At 44.3% G+C, this 20,872-nt stretch overlaps 1 protein-coding gene across 19 annotated transcripts in view; it reads right to left on the bottom strand.

Annotated features, from left to right (window-relative positions):
- The window catches only part of SYNE1 (spectrin repeat containing nuclear envelope protein 1), a 500,805-nt gene extending 484,613 nt beyond the window's left edge, over positions 1-16,192 (bottom strand). For 16 of the 19 annotated variants that reach the window (XR_015133337.1, XM_086318390.1, XM_086318389.1 and 13 more), the window contains exons 1-2: positions 15,589-16,192; positions 5,300-5,591 (exon numbers count right to left, since the gene is read on the bottom strand). Coding sequence is in view for 18 of the 19 variants with exons in the window: in XM_086318390.1 (XP_086174516.1) it covers positions 5,300-5,366 (67 nt within the window). In the remaining variant the exon portion in view is untranslated. Of the gene's footprint in view, positions 1-5,299; positions 5,592-15,078; positions 15,509-15,588 lie in introns of those variants that run through there. The other 3 variants (XM_086318380.1, XM_086318379.1, XM_086318374.1) reach the window with 3 other exon arrangements.
- Between the last annotated feature and the right edge of the window lie 4,680 nt (positions 16,193-20,872).

A 20,872-nucleotide genomic window follows, 5' to 3' on the forward strand; every position in this document is an offset into this window, starting at 1 on the left:
CTATCCTGCCTTGAAATAATCAACACTGATACTTTATATAAAAATCTTTCTAGATGATCTTCAAATGAAAACAATGTAATTGATAAAAGTCAGTCAACAAACCCTTTTAAAGCAAACATTATGCAGAAGCCCTAGAGAAAATGACAAAAGCCTTAACCTCTTGTCACTCTCTTAAAGAAATTTATGATCTGAACAGTTCAACATTTACTTTTTCAGATGTGATTATAAACTAAAGTAGCTTCCCAGGTGGCACTAGTGGTAAAGAACCCACCTGCCAATGCAAGAGATGTAAGAGACGCAGGTTCAATCCCTGAGTTGGGAAGATCGGGCTTCCCTTGTAGCTCAGTCGGTAAAGAATCTGCCTGCAATGCAGGAGACCCGGGTTTGATTCCTGCATTGGGAAGATCCTCTGGAGAAGGAAATGGCAAAAAACTCCAGTATTCTTGCCTGGAGAATCCAATGGACAGAGGAGTCTGGCAGGCTACAATCTATGCAGTCACAAGAGTCAGAAATGACTTAGCAACTAACCCACCACCACAAACTAAAGTGACTCCATGAGCCACCTGTTAAACAGATTCCCTTGGTCAGCCTTTAGGCTTCCCGGGAGGTTCAGTGGTAAAGAATCCTCCTGCCAATGCAGGAGACATGGGTTCAATCCCTGGGTCAGGAAGATCCCCTGGAGAACTAAATGGCAACCCACTCCAGTATTCTTGCCTGGGAAATCCCATGGACAGAGGAACCTGGCATGCCATAGTCCATGGGATTGCAAAGAGTCAGACATGACTTAGCAACTAAACAACACAGTAAGTCTTTTAAGAGCAGAAAATGTATGTACATATTATGCACAATTAAAATTTAATGCCCTATACTATGCCAGTGTCTACTATTTTCTTTTATTTAAATATTAAAATGCTTATATTTAAATTGATGAAAGTTACATAAACATTCATTTTTCTTAACAGCAAATGAAACTCTGCATTGCAGTCTGTCTGCTTATCCATAATTCAGGATCCCAGCCTAAAACATTAAGCCCAAACAAGCACAAATATTGGCAAAGGTGAAATATTGAACTGCTACAGTAGGATCATAAATTATTATGTCACAATCTGTGCATGCGCTTTAATTTCCTAGCACTGGAAACAAATACTAAGACAAAAAAAACAGACAACAATTATAAATGTAAACTAAATAAGTAAGAGAGAAAAGCCAAGGTGTCATTATTCAAATCTCCATACTTTTTATTCGTTATTTATGGAGCTGATATGACAATAAAATCCGAGAAGGGGGGGAAAAAAAACGCTTAGTTATGTGGATTATCTATCCAGGCAAAGTAATGAGGATTCTAGAAGAATGTTCTTATGGAACTGAACTTTGAAAATATTAATAGTAACTCTGATTCTATTTAAGTTAATAGAAATAAAAGAGTATATAATAAAAGAGTCGTGTCGCACTCTTTGCAATCCCATGAACTGCAGCCCGCCAGGCTCTTCTGCCCATGGGATTCTCCAGGCAAGAATATTGAAGTGGGTAGCCATTCTCTTCTCCGGGGGATCTTCCTAACCCAGGGATTGAACCAGGGCCTCCCACATTGCAGGCAGATGCTTTACCATCTGAGACACCAGAGAAGCCCAATAGAAATTTACTTTTTCTCAAAGAAATTTCACTCATTTGTCTTAATTATCTGGGCAATAATGGCGGCCCCTCGTGTATTAGGATCTTGGTCATTGGTTTGGAGATTCTAACAGGCAAGAACAGTTACTCAATACCCTTGGCAGAAGACAGGTCTCCTCCATCAGAGGAGGCTGACTCTTCTCTGGGCTCAGAGCAACAGTAGGAAAAAGTGAGAGCTAAGCTGAGGAGGAAACCTCCCTGGCTGAATCAGCAGAATTAACCCAGGAGATCCGTAGGTTAGCAGAGAAGTCCTCCTGATCAACTTTCCTTCCACCTCTGCCGTTTGGCTTCCGCTAATGCAGGTTCGATGGGTAGCATCTTGTAGCTGAGCAGACCTTACATTTCCCTGTCGCCAATTCACCTATTTTATGAAGCACTTGATGCTAACAGTTAATGATACCTAGTGCAAAGGAATTTTCTCTCCTGAATTGTAAGATTTACTGTGCTAAATGTGTCAGGTACCCTTAAGACATGTTATAACTCTTATACTACAAAGAAAAAAAATTATACAGCAAGTACAGTCCATTATGTAATAAAATGACTAGCTTTATACAGTATAGAATATATTAAAAAGTTAACATTCCTCCCCAAATTTGCATGATGAGCCCAATGTGTGACAAACCGCTAGGCTCACATCTTCTCATCCAATTTTCTTCCGTGACTAATGGGACAGTTTGTCATGTGACAGAGTTCGCAGTTTTAAAAGCACTTTTTGTCTGTTATCTCACTGAGCTTGACAACAATCTTGAGAGAGCTAAGCAAGGTAAAAACAGTCCACCTTTTGCAAGTGGGGTTCCCTAAACTCAGATGTGAATTAGGACATTTATCATCACAGGCCTAAGGTGGGGTGAGGGTGGGGCTCCAGGACTTTCCCATACTTCACTCACCTCTCAAAAAAAACCACTTAGGTCCCCACCCACAAGAACAAACAAAACACTGAGGCATCAGTAGCCTTCTCTCTCCTCTCACCCCTAACATTACCTTAATTAAATATTTTTACTGAAGCACAGTCACTATACAATATTATATATTATATGTACATAATATAGTGACTCACAATTTTTAAAGGTGATACTACATCTTCCTGATGGGAGGGACTGGCTATGGGGAAAACTGGGTCTTGCTCAGGTGGGCAGGGCCATGCTCTGTAAATCCAATTTTCTGCTGCTGGGTGGGGCTGTGCTCTCTCCCTGTAGTTTGGCCTGAGGCAGTCCAGTTCTGCAGTCTGCAGACTCTGAAGTGAAGTCGCTCAATCGTGTCCGACTCTTTGCGATCCCATGGACTGTAGCCTACCAGGCTCCTCTGCCCATGCAATTCTCCAGGCAAGAATACTGGAGTGGGTTGCCATTTCGTTTTCCAGGGGATCTTCCTGACCCAGGGATCGAACCCAGGTCTCCTGCATTGCAGGCAGATGCTTTACCATCTGAGCTACCAGGGAAATCCCTGCAGACTCTATGGTAGGGCTAATGGTGATCTCCTTCAAGAGGACTTATGCCAACACGCCACGCCTCCCAAGACCACTGCTGCCATGCCCCTGACCCCCGTGGCAGCCAACTGTCGACTCCATCGATAGCTATCATAAAACACTGGCTAATTTCCGGGTGGGCTACAATACATCCTTGTAGATTACTTATTTTATACATAAGTTTGTACCTTTTACTCTCCTGGCCCTATACTGCCCCTCCCCTCTGCCTTCTCCCCACTGGTAACCACTAGTTTGCTCTCTGTATCTATGAGTCTGCTTCTTTTTTGTTATATTCATAGTCTGTTGTAGTTTTTTTAGATCCCACATGTAAGTAATATCCTATAGCATTTGTCTTTCTCTGTGTGATTTATTTCACTTAGCATAATGCCCTCTAAGTTCATTCTTGTTGCTGTACTACAAAAAGTAAATAAAATAAAACACTGAGGCATGTATTTTTCTCTCCTCTCATCCCCAACCACTACCTTAATAAAAGAACTTTCATTCAAACCAAAGTATAAAGAGAAGCATGTTCATAGGACCATGATCTAATTCTGAATTAAGTGTTTTGAAATTTACTGTCTACAACTTTCCACTGTTGTCAGTATGTATCTTATCCAGAGAAATTTCACATTTAATTACTCAAAGGATAATCTGCTTTATTACCTAATTATCTTCCTCACACTTTTGCTTATCAATCCATCATTTTGAAGCTGAGGTTACTGAGGCACAAAATGGTTCAGTCCTTTGCACACAGGCAGACATAGACAGTGGACTGGAACTCCAAGTTCAGTGTCCCATCCGCCCAAGAAAAGATACACAACTTAAACTGCAGATCCTTGGCACTGGACAGACCCAACTGGAGGTTTTTTTCAGCCTGTGGAGGAGGTTTCTGCACATACTAAGCAATGATCAGTCCTTCATCCACCCAGGTTCTTTCCAGCAGGACAAGTGGGATTTTTCAATAATCAATGTGAAACAAGTACCACCTGCACTGACGCAGCACAAATCAGCCCAGGCAGACAAATGCGGGTGGGGGCCACACAACTGCATCTGACTGCTTCAGTCAGATTGCCCATCTCTGTTCAGGCAAGAACAACATTCAGCTCCACTGATCACCTGATTTTCTATAACTGGAAGCGTGTACCAGGTCATGAACACCCAGATGTAGTAGTTCAGTCTGTATTTGAAAGTCAAAAGTGCCCAACTGGAAATAACCACAATGCACATTAAATGCATTATAAGCAAGGAAAGTCGGGCTTTCCCACTTAACGTGATGGCTATGGTGCCAAGCCACATGCTCACTGGCTGGAGACACTAGGAAACCTAAAAGCCAAGCTACTGCATTATGTTCAAGCTCCCTTGACAAAGATTAGAGCAAAACCGTGCTAAGTATGGATATTTTTATATCCTGAAAATAGCCACGTGAAGAAGCCTGAGAGAAGAGATGACTGTGACAAAGAAGCAATATTTTTATATATGCGTCCATGATTTTTTTTATGATTCCAGGAATACACGTATTAAAGAAAATTCAGAATTAGAAATTCATCTATCAGCTTCCATAACATTTCACTGCTAACTCTCTTCTATAAAACAGTTCGCTGTCGGAGAAGAACACAGGTAAGGGACATGGTTCCAGTCCATCCAGGCTACTAGTCACTGACCTCATCTCATCACACGACCCCTCTGGATCTCTTTGTCTCTTTTTACTGACAGACTTTCTAAATATCTAAGAGCTTTCTCCCTGGGATAAGGGAACCACTTGACTACGGCACACAGTTATCTGCTCACCACTGTCATGATATCCTTATCAGGGCCTTGTCATGCCGCTGCGTCTTCATCTCTTATTGAAGGATAGGTTGCCTATAACTCGGAATTCCCATATGGACACTGGATTAAGAGCCATTAAGGTCACGCTCACCCAGACACAAAACCAAAACAGGAGCTTTGTCTTTTTTTCTACTTAAAGAAGACGGCATCTTAAAATAGCGTGGATACTAGTTTGAAAACATTAGGATAAAAGCCATCATTGTTATCCCCTTGCTGTAGTTTCATAAAACTGAATAAAAAGGCAAGCAGATTTGGAAAGAATCTGAGATAAGTCAGTATTGCAAATTTAGAGCCTCTAATAAAATAAAACAAAAAACCCTCGAAGCGTTTTTTTACCTTGCAGCCTCTGCATCACGTTGGCGATGTCCCGAGGGGCCCGCGAGGCTGCCCTGGAGGCGGCCATGGCTGCCCCTGAGGGCGGAACCACCACGGGAGACTCTGTGTCCGGCCGGGTGTGTCCCTAGACCACTCCAGAAAACATACTTGAAGTTCTCCGGTTCTTTCAAGTGACAGACGATTGCCAAGTCCCAGGCACTCACAGCAGTCCGGGAGGAAATCTCCCAGAGATCCAACCACTTCTTTTTCTTCTCTTGCTTTAAGACTGTCTTCTCAGGATGAACTCAGGATTCTGAAAACCAAATAGAAAAAAAAAAGGTTCAATATTTTTCAAAATATCAATATAGGTCACACAAGTGCAAAAAGTAGAACTATGCTTATTTAATTTGAAGAGATGATTCATTACCAAGTGAAATGACTAATGTAAAAATACTTAAAAATCTATAAAGTGGTAGGCAAATATGAGGGCTTCCCAGGTGGCTCGGGGCTAAAGAATCTTGCCAATGCAGGAGATGCAAGAGGCGCAGGTTCAATCCCTGAGTTGGGACGATCCCCTGGAGTAGGAAATGGCAAGCCACTCCAGTATTCTTGCCAGGAAAATTCCATAAACAGAGGAGTCTGGCAAGCTACAGTCCATGGGGTCTCAAAGAGTTGAACCCTACTGAGCACAGCATAGCACAGGCCAAATGTGAGAAATTCCCATGATGCTTGATAAAATAAACAAACACTTGAAACATACACAATAAATTTGTCTGCTAAAAGGAGAAGTGTTCACGTTTTTCTATGTTTTCTTTTTAAACTAGTCTTTTTTTCACCAACCTATGAAAATAAAAGTACTTTTACCCAAAACACCAAGCATTTCTCAATATTCACAAGTTCTCTTATCTGGGTTGTTTTAGCCGGTTTTGCACGCCTACTCTGCTCTGTTTTGTCTGTACACTTTTCAGGAATGAGATCAGATCTTAGCTCCTAAAATTTGATGAACTGAAACAGGATAAATATAAAATTTCCTGTTCAATTGCTAAGTCCTGTCTGATTCTTTGTGACCCTGTGAACTGCAGCACTCCAGGCCTCCCTGTTGAGTTTGAGACTCTGTCATTTAAAGAGACAAACGGGTTTGATTTCGTTTTTTCCTCCCCATAGAAAGATTCTAAAGTAAACTGTAAGGCCGTGGTGGGGTTGAGGGCTAAGCAAGAGAGGACATTTTTCTTCTAACCTCTTCCTGAATTCTCTGCTTTGGTCAAGTCTAATTCATCATGTTGGACTGGGGAAGCAAAACAGAAGTAGGAGAGCAGCTGATGAAATCTTGACATTGAGACACGTGCTTTGAACAAGGATTTCCTCACCCTGTTGCTGCTGCTGCTAAGTTGCGTCAGTCGTGTCTGACTCTGTGAGATCCCAGAGACAGCAGCCCACCGGGCTCCCTTGTCCCTGGGATTTTCCAGTCAAGAATACTGGAGCAAGTTGCCATTTCCTTCTCCAACGCATGCATGCATGCTAAGTCGCTTCAGTCGTGTCTGACTCCGTGCAACCCTATGGACAGCAGCCCACCAGGCTCCTCTGTCCACAGGATTTTCCAGGTAAGAATACTGGAGTGGGTTGCCATTTCCTTCTCCCTTCCTAACCCTAGGGTTGACAGAAGAAGAGGTCTTGCCATGAATAGGACAATTAATGACAGAAAGAGAAGGAGCGTGAAAAATGTACACAGAGAAAGAAATTTAACCAAGACGCCAAACCAAGGGGGCCGATGTGAGCATGACACTTTTACAATTCATACTCATCTCTGGGCTGTGATGATGAAGGTGAAGAAAGGAAATAGGGTGAGTCAGGGGAGAAGGGCAATAGCAAAACTGTAAAGAAAACAGTTCCTCTGTGTGGGGCAGTCCACTTTTAGCAAGAAAATAGGAAGAGTCTGTGAGGGCAATCAAACATCATAACATGAATGTGTGGTCATAAAACCAGCAATATTTATGAAGAATTGGTTAAGTAATACACTGTAATTACAGATTACAACAGATTTTTAAAATAGCATTAATACTAGCATATACTGGTACCTGGCTGAATTGTATGAATAAGCTGAGAGCATCGTTTTTAGACTACCACCTTAAAAAGGATATAAAACACCCTACCTGCTGCTACCTTGCACATTTCTGGGGCCAGAAAGAGTGTACTGGCCCCTTAACAAGTTCGGGGGCTGCGATGCAGTGAACAGCATTGCCTCGTAAGAAGGTAAAGACAGATTTCTCTTGGCTACTTGCAAAGATACTGGAAGTAGGACCCAATATTTGACAGCTTCTGAGCTAGAGAGGTGCCTGTGTGTGGGCAGCTCCCCCAGGGATTCTTAGAGAAGAAATAATTACTACCAGCCAGCCCTCATCCATCAAGATCTTAGTCCTGCTGGAGCTGTGTGCCCATTAGTAGCCTCCATGTCCTAGGGAAAAGCACTCCACAAGCCCACATACCAAAGCTACCTTAATTTGAAGACTGATGGACAGTGAGCAATGCCTGAAGGATCTTACAAATGGCTTTCCTAAACTGTTACAAATTAAGGTTCTCCAAATACAAGATCATAACTTTCTGAAGTCTAGCTAGCTAGTTAGATATACTAGGTAGAAATGAGGGAAGAAATTCATTTTAATTTAGCTACCCAATGCCAGACCCTGCTCAGCACTGGATTTCACAGATGATTAAGACAAGGCCCCTACCATCAATCAAGAATTAGAGAATTAAAAGGGATTCCTTCATGCCATTGCCTTACAGATCACCATGCTCCTAGCTCTTCTAAATCATGTTCATCTTCTCAGTGGAGTAATACTGAAATAGTTCCCTCTCTCCCTCCCTCCCTCTTTCTGTCTCTGTCTTTATTTTGATGCCACATTGAACTCAAAGCAAAGTTTAAAGCGAAGAGGAACTAAAGAGCCTCTTGATGAGGTGAAAGAGGAGAGTGAAAAAGCTGGCTTAAAACTCAACATTCAAAAAACTAAGATCATGGCATCCAGTCCCATCACTTCTTGACAAACAGAAGGGGAAAAAGTGGAAACAGTGACAGACTTTCTTTTCCTGGGCTCCAAAATCACAGTGGACCATGACTGCAGCCATGAAATTAAAAGACGCTTGCTCCTTGGAAGAAAAGCTATGACAAACCTAGACAGTGTATTAAAAAGCAGAGACATCACTTTGCCAACAAAGGTCCATATAGTCAAAGCTATGGTTTCTCTGGTAGTCATGTAGGCATGTGAGAGTTGGACCATAAAGAAGGCTGAGTGATGAAGAATTGATGCTTTTGAACTGTGGTGTTGGAGAAGACTCTTGGGAGTCCCTTGGACTGCAAGGAGATCCAACCAGTCCATCCTAAAGGAAATCGACTCTGAATATTCATTGGAAAGACTGATGCTGAAGTTGAAGCTCCAATACTTTGGCCACCTGATGCAAAGAACTGACTCAATGGAAAAGACCCTGATGCTGGGAAAGACTGAGAGCAAGAGGAGAAGGGGATGACAGAGGATGAGATGGTTGGATGGCATCACTGATTCAATGGACATTACTTTGAGCAAACTCCAGGAGATAGGGAAAGACAAGGAAGCCTGGCATGCTGCAGTTCGTAGGGTCACAAAGAGTTGGACATGACTTAGCAACTGAACAACAACATTAAGCTCAGAATTTCTCTGTTTGAGTCCATCTTTAGTTCATGTACCTGGTGTTATTTCCACAGTATAACTAATACATTCTGAGTGCCAGAGTTCAGTGCTAGATAAACAGGATGAATACAACACGTAACCTATTGTTTGAGAAGCTTAGAATATAGAAAAGATAATTCAACAAAAAATCATGGCTAAGTGCAAATACAGAAATAAGGGATATAAAGCATAGGCAGTATACCAATTTGCAGGTTCTGAGAGTGTCCTGGGAGGGAACAGCTTCTGCCCTGAGCCTGGTAAAGGTGTTAGAGTTAATCAGGTGAAAAACATGGGATGCATTCCAGGCAGAATGAATAACTTGAGCAAAGGCACGGACACATGAAACAGCTTGACCAACAGACAGATAGTGAGGGACTCGACCAGGTGACATTCTGGGGCTGAAGCTGGAGAAGGAGGGAGCAGCCAGATGGCTGAGTGTTCTGCTCAGAAGTAGGTTCTGAGTCCCCAGGAGGCAACAGGAAACGCCGAGGGATTTTAAGCTGGAAGTGATCATGTGCAATTTAGATTATTCTAGCTACATTTTTAAAGGGTGTATTTGAGGTTAACAACACAAAGCTCCAGGAAGATCAGTTAGGAAAGCATCTTAGGGACCCAGCTGAAACATATGAGAGACTGTACAGGATAGTGAATGAATGGAGAGTAAAATCCAAAACATCTTAAGAAGGCAGGATATGCAGGACTTGGTGATTGGTGGGGGAGGGGAGACGGGAAGTGGGAAGTGGGGTTCTTAGGGGATCTTGAGGACTCTCAGGGTTCTGACTTGAGATTCTGTGTGGGCCATGGGCTGAGTCCAGCACTAGAGTGGCTGTGCAAGTTATTATTTCCCCAAACTCTGCCTTTCATACCCTCACATTCTTGCTAAGCAGTTTCTTGATGACTCCTTCACACTCTCAGCTAACGTAACCCAAAGGCTTCCTGGACCCAGGACCCACACTGCGTGTGAAGCCACACCTAGACGCAGCACACTTTCAGCAACTCCCTCCATTTCTTCTGCATCAACAATCCACACTCTGATAAGAGCGATTCATCTTATATCCCTCACCAATGAGTCTCATCTCCCTCTAACCAGGCTGTGAACCTTTTGCAGGCACAGAGATCACAACTATTATTGCTTTGACATCCTAACCATTGATATCAACTACATCCCTGAACACATCCTAGCCCCTAAAACATATTTCTGTTTTATTGAACAATGTTCACATTACTTTACCTCTGCAGGGCAACCCCCAGAAAACTCGTTCCTCCCTACAGTAAAAGATGTTGATGCAACATCCTTCCCTTTTTAGGCATGAGATTAAATATTTTGCTTTCATCATTCATGTACACACATTATTTCCTACTTTGTGAAATTCTGATATTCTTGCTTTTTACTGATACTTAAATTTAAAGAGGAAAATATGCCCCTTTAATTTGATAAGAAATTTCAAATGAATCAAACAATGATCATAAAAGGAGGTTTTACAAGATATGTGCTCGGGAGGTTAGAAGATGTGAGTTTAAACTTAGCTTTGCTCTGATTGGGCTTCCCTGGTGGCTGACTGTAAAGAGTCTGCCTGCAAGGCAGCAGACCTGGGTTCTGTCTCTGGGTTGGGAAGATCCCCTGGAGAAGAGAATGGCAACCTATCCAGTATTCTTGCCTGGAGAATTTCTGGGACAGAGGAAACAATCCATGGGATCGCATAGAGTCGGGAACAATTGAGTGACTAACACTTTGTTCTGACAATCAGGATGATTCTGAGCCGGTTCTGTGTGGGGAGGTTCTCAGCAATGTCCTCAACAACCCCCTGACATGTGGAGGATGGTCCGCAGAAAGGCACAGACTCTGGACTAAAAAGACATGGAAGTGACTCTTAATTCTGCCTCTTCGTGCCCATGTGGGCATGACCTACAGAACCAGAACATCAGAGGAAGGTCCGGCACCATCAGTGAGCTCACTACCCCCAGGGTAATTAACAGTTTTTAATTGGGTGCAATATACTGTAGCGGTTAGAGGAGGAAGAGGTGGAAAGGGACTGGAAGAGAGAATTAGAGAGACATCGATGGGTCATGGACCAATTAATAGTCCTGAGACCGTCTCCAAATCCTCTCCAGAGAAGGAACTAAGATTACAAAGTGGCAAGCAACATCCACTACACCTAGCAGAGAGGTGAGATTCCTGTATTGATTATTTCATACAGAAATGCATTGAGAATTCACATGTAAAGGACACACTGCTACTGGGTAAACATCAGTAAACAAGATAGATAAGCCCCCTTAGAGTTTGTGTACCAGAGGGAAAGATGATATAAACAGCATTATAACAAAGTAGGTCATGTATTGTAATGGAAAAATGCAGGGTACTGTGGGAGCAAAGAGAACATCCAATCAATACCATCTGCTGCATTTATCGTGTGGGCTGCAGAGGGAATTTAGATGATCTACTGTCTGGGATCCTCCTGTCTGAACAATGGGCTCTTCTTAACCCTGAGACCTGTGAAAAGCACAGGAGTGAATCATCACAACCTGACTTTTCCAGTCAAACAGAGTGGAATGGACTTTTCTGTCCATTCTAAGCAGAATGGACAACTGACTGCTAAAGCAGTCTCCTGTTGGTGCTCTTAAAAAAGAATTCCGTATCATCCCTGAATATCCACTGGAAGGACTGATGCTGAAGCTGAAGTTCCAATACTTTGGCCATCTGATAAGACAAGCCAGCTCATTAGAAAAGACCCTGATGCTGGGAAAGATTAAAGGCAAAAAGAGAAGGGGGTATGCAGAGGATGAGATGGCTAGATAGCATCACCAACTCAGTGGATGTGAATTTGATCAAACTCGGGGAGACAGACAAGGACAGGGGAGCCTGGCCTGCTGAAATTCATGGCGTCACAAAGAGTCGAGCACGACGGTGACTGAACAACAACACTAGAAGAAACACTGCTAAGCCACAAGACTATATCTTTAGAAAATGTAACAAGTTTTTAAGTATTAGGAAACTACAGCAGAAAGTTACAACCTCTGAAACAACCAGAAATGATATGGCTCATTTCTAGGCAAAGAAGATGAACTGAGACCATAAAACATACACAGATTCACATCTGTATGTAGCACTTCATTAGCTGTCTCAATATGTACAACAGCACTCCTGTTAATACTTCCCTGGTGGCTCAGATGGTAAAGCGTCTGTCTACAACGCAGGAGACCCGGGTTCGATCCCTGGGTTGGGAAGATCCCCTGGAGAAGGAAATGGCAGTCCACTTCAGTACTATTGCCTGGAAAATTCCATGGACAGAGGAGCCTGGTAGGCTACAGTCCATGGGGTTGCAGAGAGTTGCACACGACTGAGCAACTTCACTTTCATTCTTGTTAAAATCCACTATTAAAAAATTTTGAAACCTAATAAATACATTTCAACACCCCCTTCTATCAGTCCTTAGCCGGAGTGAGTCACATAGTGTCTAATTTTACATTTAATTATTGTTTTTCTCTATGCATCCTTTAGTTATGGTACTAATTAATGAATACCAAGACAGCTAAATGGCTGGGGAAAAGAGGGATATCCTGTAGTCACTACAAATATATTACAACATCTGTGTACTGGCTATCAGTGTGTAGTGCTGGTAATTATTCACTGTTATGAACGTTACACCTCCCCCCAAAAGAATCCACCTGCCAATATCAGGAGAGGTGGGTTTGATCCCTGGGTTGGGAAGATCTCTGGAGAAGGAAATGGCAACCCACTCCACTATTCTTGCCTGGAGAATCCCATGGACAGAGGAGTCCATTAAGTTGCAAAGAATCAGACGTGACCAAGCACCCACAATTCATGAATGTTACAGGGTAACAAACAAAAATTGGTCCTGTCCTTGGAAGAACAAATGTGCATGACAGATACTGTATCGTAATTGAACTTTCTTCGGTTCGCCTGGAGTGTAAATCCTGCCCAGAGATATCTGCTCCCCTTCCTCCCCAGCTTGGCTAGAGTCTAGACTGCACTCTGTGCCAAACAAAAGTTCTCACTGGTTTAGACCACAAGGAAGGACATATTTAACACTTTTAAGAGAAGATATGGACTTCCCTGGTGGCTCAGATGGTAAAGCATCTGTCTAACAATGGGGGAGACCTGGGTTCAATCCCTGGGTCAGGAAGATTCCCTGGAGAAGGAAATGGCAACCCACTCCAGTACTCTTGCCTAGAAAATCCCATGGACCGAGGAGCCTGGTGCAGGCTACTGTCCATGAGGTTGCAAAGAGTCGGACACGACTGAGCGATTTCACTCACTTCACTTAAGAGAAGATAAGCAGATTTCCTCAAAGAGGCGTCTTGGGTTCAGACCACAGGGTGCGGCTGCAGTCTCTAGGCTGGTGCCGCCTGCCCTGCAGGAGAAGTTGTCACCAACCTTGCCCAGTCATGGGCTTCTCACATCCGGTTTCAGTGACACCTCCCTTCACCTCCAAGTAGCTGTGTGGGCTGCATAATTATCAGAAATCAGGTCCTACAGCAGCACCCTCCCCACTAAACACAGCAATGCTTGAACATTTTTAAACAGCAAACTACCTTTTCCCAATCCTTACTCCTTTGCAGAGAAGAATCAAGTGGGGGAAAAAAAATCTTACAACAAAAAAGAAATAAACCATTTTATGAAGAAATCATTAGTTAAGACAGATAAAAGTGAAGCTCTAATGTAATAACTGAGCAAGTATTTCCAAAGGTTAGCAATATTATTATCTGAGTCAGTCTGAGACTGTGGCTTTTATCTTCTGTGTGAAATAAATATATTCAGTTAGCATTGATTGGGCACTTTTGTTCTCAATTTGCCACAAAGTAATAAATAGACTCAAAAATGCAAGACAAAATAGCAATGTTGTTTTATGACATCTTTCTGGTGATGTCAGGAACTTTTTATCCATCCTATTAATCTTTTTCCTCATGGAGAACAGCAAGCCTCTCCAAGAAGAATCCTCATGACTCATGGTTAAGTCAGCATTTTATACAGATGGGGGTCATATTAACAACCTTTGCTTAGTCGAAAATTATCATACTTTCTCTTGCACAAGTCTGGCTCTTGCATACAAATGCTTTCTTTGGAAAAGTGGATCTCAGATGAAGACAAAAATAGACAAGCATTAAGGAAGAGGGAGGGAAAAAAAATCATACATTTTGAACTTTCTTAACATGCACAGAAAAATTTCAGATGCATACAGGTTTTCTACCCCCAACCGAAAAGCTCAGAAATGAACATTCTGGGATGCTAAACCTCACAGCTGGTGTCTCCCCACTGCCCCGAACGCCCTCACCCCTCCAGTCCACCCCCCTCAGCCGGCACCCCTGCTGAACCTGACTCTATTTATGAAAAAGGGCCTGAACTTGAAGCCCTTCAGATCTGTTATCCCAGATAGCCCTCCAAACCCCGTTTCTCAACCGGCTTTCTTTCCCTGATGGCTACTAGCTGCTTTATTTTACATTATTTTCGTGCCCTTTGCCATACACCTGCCACTCGGCGAACCACCATTTCACAGAACTCCCTCTGGCAGTGATGCAAAAAATCTGTCTGAAACGTGTCTTTCTGGAAAGGAGATGAAAGTTATCTTGCCCTCTAGTGTAGGCTCCGCCTGCCTGCCATCGCAGGCGACAGCTGGAGTAGTCTGAAGCCCCGGCCTCCTTGGTTCTTCAAGCCCCCGGGGCTGCACTACCCATGTCCCCTCCCCCAGCCCTTCCTAAAATAGTCAGTGGAGGAAGGGAGGCTCCTGGAATTTGTTCAACGCCCTACATCTCCCATCTGATAGTAGCAGCAGCCCCGACCATCGCAACAAGAGGGCGGCTGCCTTTTGCTTCTGCGTCTCTGGACCCCGGGAGAAGTGCCACAAGCGGAAATGTCAAGTCGGGGTTGGGGGGCGGATATTCATAGGGATATGTACGTAGGAGATGCTGGCAGTACGCCCCCCACCTCCGTATCTCCCTGAGTACCACACACGTACACACACCACCGCCACCATCACCACCTTCTCCCTCCCGTTAAGCACGCACGACCCGAACCTGCAAGTGCAAACTTGCTTACAATCTGTCTGCAATTTGTTCGGCTGGCACCCAAAGCCTCTCTCTTACCTTCTCTCTCTCGGGCTCGTCCAGGTGCCGGGCAGCGCAGCGAGCGAACCCGCGGCGGCCGGGCGCGCTGGGGGCCGGCGGCGGTGGCGGGAGCCGGAGCGCGCGGCTGCGGGGCTTTGCGGGGCGCCGGGCGGCCCCGGTGACCGAGGACAGCACGCCGGGGGCCAGCTCCCGGGCCGGTGGCGGATCGCCCGCCGCCGCGCTCCCGGGCCGCTCGCACGCTCACTCACTCCTGCGCCCAGCCGCTCGGCGACTCTGCCCTCCCTCGGCGAGCGGGTCCTCCTTCCGGGTGCACCCGAGGAGGGGGGGTTCAGGCCTCTCCCCAAGACCCGCCACCCCCCAACACCGCCCCCCCGCACTGGGGTTCGGCTAGGGAAGGTCGGGGAGGTTCTCGACGCGGCCCGTGCGCCGCCACGCCCCTCCCCGCGCCCGGCGCCCGGCGCCCGGGATGCGCTGGTCCCCGGCACCGCTGGGGGCAGGCGCCCAGGCTCTCTCCCCGGCTTCCCCTACCTCCTGGAGATGCTCGGCCGCCTCCAGCGTCTTGCTGCAGCGGCAAAGGCTTTCCGCGGCTCTCTTCCTCGGGGAGCCTTTCCACCAGGTCCACCTCCCGGGGGGTCGAGGAGGAAAGAAATGGCCGAGAGCGCCGGGAAGGAGATGCTCTGCCCCAGCTGCTAACTTTTGCCTGGGATTTCCACCGCCCGGCTGACCTTTCAGGGCAGAACCTATCTTGAAAGGCTGGGGAGGTTCGCTGATGGTCCCAGGAAGGAAGTGATGCGGTTCACTGGGGACATTTCTCTGGCTCCTTTTCAATCAACTTTCGAAAAAGATCCTAACGGCTGACCTCTTCCGCAGCATGCAATTTAAGGAGACGGGTCAGACTATATAGGCTTTTGTTCTTGTGGTTTATAAAGCTTCGATTTCCGGAGGAGACATCCGACCTCTTGATATTTCTTCTTGGTTATTCGTCAAGATGACGCTGGAGAACTGCCTTCAGGTTCTTCCCTCGCGCTCTCGGCGAGTCTGTCATCACAAGTCCTTCTCAAGGTGTCGAGGAGATCTGGGGTTGCCGGGTAGCCTCCTGAAGAATGTATTTTGTTGTGGTTTTATGGTCTCCAAGCAAAGTCAAACACAGCCTCTCTTTACCAACAAGGAAGCCCAGGTCCAAGAGGACTGCAGGCAACAAATAATTACAGCTATGTTGCAAGAATATTAATAATTACTCTCAAATTTTCAATCTGAACAAATCGTTTTTTCCATTAGCTACGTTTGCAGAATGGGAGGCTGGAGCTTTTCAGTGGACAAAGTTTTTCTCTGCCGTCTGCCTTTCCCTAGCTCACTGCCAACACGCCACTCTTTAGCTTTGCATTTTCTTCAAAGGCCTTTCTTTCTGGATTCTAACAAAATAATAATATCTGAAATGAATCTAGTGAGTTAATCTGATGTGTTTCCTTGTGTTTACATATTTTAGAGACCAAGGAATGAATCTCTAATTGCAGAAACTGGTTGTGGCAGGGAGTCGGGCCTGGAGAGGGTGGTGTTGGGGGTCACTCTGAACATATCCTCTGCCTCAGGGTGACACTCCGCATGGCTGCCTAGAATACCTTGTCGAGGTGACCCACCATAGCCTAGTCATACAGTTACCACCCTCTGCCTGCATATGACTGGACTGAGATCCAAGCTGCAGACCTGTCACTCAGGAGGAGAGGGTGAGAGGGCAGCTGAGCTCTTCCTTGCAGTCTGTGCTTTCATCTAACCAACTCACTCACCAACTGAAACTCCTTCCCTAGACTTAGCTGCTCTTCTCCCAGGAGCAGACAGGCAGGAGCCTAGGGCTTTCTGGCTGGCATTGGTTGCCTGATGAACTGAATGTCCACTCTCAGCTCATTTTTATCCTCCACCGAAGGACTTAAGCACATCATCGACTTTTGGGAAAGGCTTGTCTTTTTTCATAAACCCCAGGGAAGTGTGTTGTAGCTTCATTATTCGACTGTATTGTTCAAACACCTACCATATCCTGAATATTGTCCTAACTGTTGGAGCCACAATGGTGAACAAAACCAAACCTGGCTCCTGCCTTCACTGAGCTTCCAGTATAATCAGGAAGAGAGACATTGATCAAAAAAACATGCAAATAATTATAAAACCCCAGCTTCCAAAAGAAGGCAAATACTTTGAGAGCCTCCAATGAAAGGAATCAATTTAGTTTAAAGAATAGGAAGACTTTGCTAAGGAAGTGACTTTTGAACTGTGAGCTGCAGGAAAAGAAACTTGGACTAAGAGGAAGGCAGATAGACTGGGGTCTAGAGTAACACTCCAGGGCAAAGGATCCATGGAAGAAAAGCACATGGTGCTTTTGAAGAAGTGAAAACCCATGGGACTGCAGAAGAGAAAGCAAGGGAGGGAACAGGAGCTTCAGTGGAAAATGGGCCCCCTGAGACTCAAAACAAAGCGAAGGGCAGATTGTGGACGTCTTAAAAACCAGCCCAAAGAGATGGATCATTAGGGGAAGTCTTTACAGTGCTCGAAGTGGTGCAATGTGATAACACTTAAGTCTTGAAGCTTTTCCTTTGGCTACAATATGGAAAACAGATTAGAAGTGGGGCCAAAATGCGTAAAGGTGGACCAGTTAGGAAGTTGTATAGTAATCTTTTAAAAAGATCATAGCCCTCATCATTACGGTGATGGTGGTGGTGAAAGTGCATGGGTTCAAGGGATGTTTAATGGATAAAAAGAGCGTGAGACATAAGGTCGTCTGTGGCAGAAGGAAATCATAATAGTATAAAGTCTTGGATTTTGAAACAAGAAAGGCCTAAGCTTAAGTCTCAACTCCGTCATTAACTACCTGTGTGAATTTTAGCTAGTAATTTAACCTCTCACAAGCTCAGATTTTACAAACTCATAATCAGGATTATAACAGCGTATCTCATTCATAGGGCTGTTGTGGGGAGTAAATGAGCTAATATTGGCAAGATTTCATAGTTCAGAGCCTGGTGCGATCAGAAAGTACAGTATAGCTAATGTCATTTTTATAGTTATAGTTATTATTGCCATGATTCTAAACATTTAGATGTTTCTAAAGTTGGCAAATAAAGAAAATACCGACTCTGCTTTACAACAGGCTGATTGAACTGATTGCAACTAGAACACCAGTTTCTGAGAGCAGCAAAATAGAACCCATGGGGCCATCACAGGCTGAGAGACAGCAGTCTGAATAGCAACCTGATTTCCTCCTCCATGGAGCTCAAGGTCTGTCCTCTTCATCTGTCTATTCTTCAGACCCTCCAAGTTTACACAGAATCTTACTCCTAAGCATCATGGCAACAGGACCAACTATATCTCTTCTCTGCATTAATAGGAGGTGGAAAAGAACAGCAAAAAAGTGCCAACTGGTTTCAGTTCAGCATTATCCCAATGGGCGCATCACTGTGTTCCCTGTATTTGTAAAATAAACCCCAATGGCCATATGAAATAAACAGTGAATCCTTTATATGGCTATCCTTTCCCTTTTATGTAATTGTGTTAATACCATGGCAAAGATTTACCACAATTAAATGTGTTGTCGATTTATTGAAAGCAGCAACCCAGGGTCTTACCAGAGGTGCATCTTTCAGAGATCTGCACAAGTGAAATTCAGTAAGCGGGCCTCTTCTTCCACCTGCTTCCAATGGTCTCAAGTCCCTTCGAAACAAACTTCTATGCACAGTGCAGGGAAACACTAAACAAAATGGCTCTTGCTTCTTAGAGGTAAAGGGGCTTTGCCTTGTCTTGACGCCGTCAGTAATGGTCTGCTTGGCTTAGGGAGCTCCTCAGTGGTAACTGCCTCTGTGGAGTTAGTCTAAGAGTTAGACTCCGTGGAGTCTGCTAAGGAGAGGGGAAGGGCAGACAGGGAAGGAGGAAGGGGTTTACCTGAAGGAAAGCTCAGAAGGATGTGGGGTTCAAAGAACTAGGATTCAACCAAATCCGCCAAAATGTCCCTTCTGCAGTTCTCAACAGGGCCTTCACTTTCGCTTGAGAGGCCCAGCAAGCCTTTGAACTCACTTTACATTATAAATCTGCAAGCTGCAGCAAATTTAAGTCTGTCTGATTCTTTGCTCTCCCAGCATTGTAATAGCTGCAAGGGTAAGAGTTCTAGAAGCTACCTGGCCTCTGACCATGCCTCGATCTAAGATTGTAAAGTTTCTAAACTTATCTTTTTCTTTTCTTTATGGTCTTCATTGTCAGAAGTAACTGACCCATCCCATGGTTCTCCTAATTCTCTTTCCTACTATAATATTCCACAACAGTAGCCATATTGGTCTCCAAATTCTTATCTTCAGTAGGCCCTTAATTTCGAATGTAAACTTCTTCCCCCCTCCTTGTGATGTCTCTTTAGAATTCTTTTGTGCAGTGGAATCATATCATCCTTCATCCCTGTATGTGAACCCAGGCAGGTCAACTAATCAGTCTGAGATTCTCATCTTTGAAGGTCTGGACCATGGCATGGCATGAAATAGTATGTCAGCCAGGATTCATTAAAGTAAAGTCAAAGCAGCTTGAGGTTTTGAAACAGGGATTTAGTTGTTCAAAATTTTTGCTAAGGCTGGGTGAGGTGAAGTTGCTCAGTCGTGTCTGACTCTTTGTGATCCCATGGACTGTAGCCTACCAGGCTCCTCTGTCCATAGAATTTTCCAGGCAAGAGTACCAGAGTGGCTTGCCATTTCCTTCTTGCTTTGTCTTTCATTGCACCTGCCATGAAAGACCTCGGTGACTCACTGCTGCCACCTAGAGGTCAAGATGCTGCAGCAAATGGCTAGCGGCATCACAACTGCCTCTGCTCTGACTCCTGGTGGTGGAGCTTGGTGTCAGTCACTGTAGAACTACTGTCATAGCTGCTGGAGGGCCAATTTCTCCACGTTCCATTTGCCTTCCAAGTCTCATGTGAGAGCATGGGCAGAATGTATGTTTCATCCACCCCACCCTTCCCCAGGAAAGAGCCTGGGAAATGTAATCCCCATACTTCCAACCTCTGAGATGCAGGGCGAGTGCATAGAATAGACAGCAAAGATTGTTTTCCAACAAACAATATTCAGTACAAACACAGACTCGGAAAGAAAAGCAAACTTATATTTAAATTATAACTCATAGGAACTCCAGTTTAAAACACTGAGTCTTTTAAATCTGTTAACTCTCATATTGATAGTATTTTAGAATTTCAAGAGCTACAATTTTAAGACTGTTTTTTTAAAAGAACACAAAAAATAGCATATCTGATGAATTTTAAGATGACATCTACCCAGTGTAAGCTTGTCACTTTCTCCCCATTGTTCCTTCAAGAGCTGTTCTTCTTAAACCAGTGTTGTCTTTCCCCTGCTTTAACCGTACACTCCCAGGATCATGGCCTTGATTTTGTCACTATCAACAATAACAATCATTTGATACTGATAATCTCAATGTTAACACTCCACTCTCTGACTGCTTCCTCTTTTGTTTTCAGCCCATTTATTTTTCTGCTTCAATTCCAGGAGTTTCTCAGCTAAATAGGACTTATTGCCCCTGATAAGGCCACTGCCAGTCCTTATGATGACTTTGTGTTAGAGAGGGAGCCTTCCTCAAGATGTTTCAGGTCATTCTTTTGTAGACTGTTATAATAGGCCATTTGGTAAGAAGTAATACCATTACTGTCTGCAGATGACATGATACGATAGATAGAAAATCCTGAAGAGACCACCAAAACACTATTAGAGCCAGTTACATGCCAAAGAATCAAACTGGAATGCCATTTGCACATCCTATACAAAAATAAACTCAAAATGGG

Source organism: Bos grunniens, chromosome 9 (genome assembly GCF_055505025.1).
Source record: "Bos grunniens cultivar Pamir isolate PY7600 chromosome 9, Bosgru_T2T1.0, whole genome shotgun sequence".
In the NCBI taxonomy this organism is placed as follows: domain Eukaryota; kingdom Metazoa; phylum Chordata; class Mammalia; order Artiodactyla; family Bovidae; genus Bos; species Bos grunniens.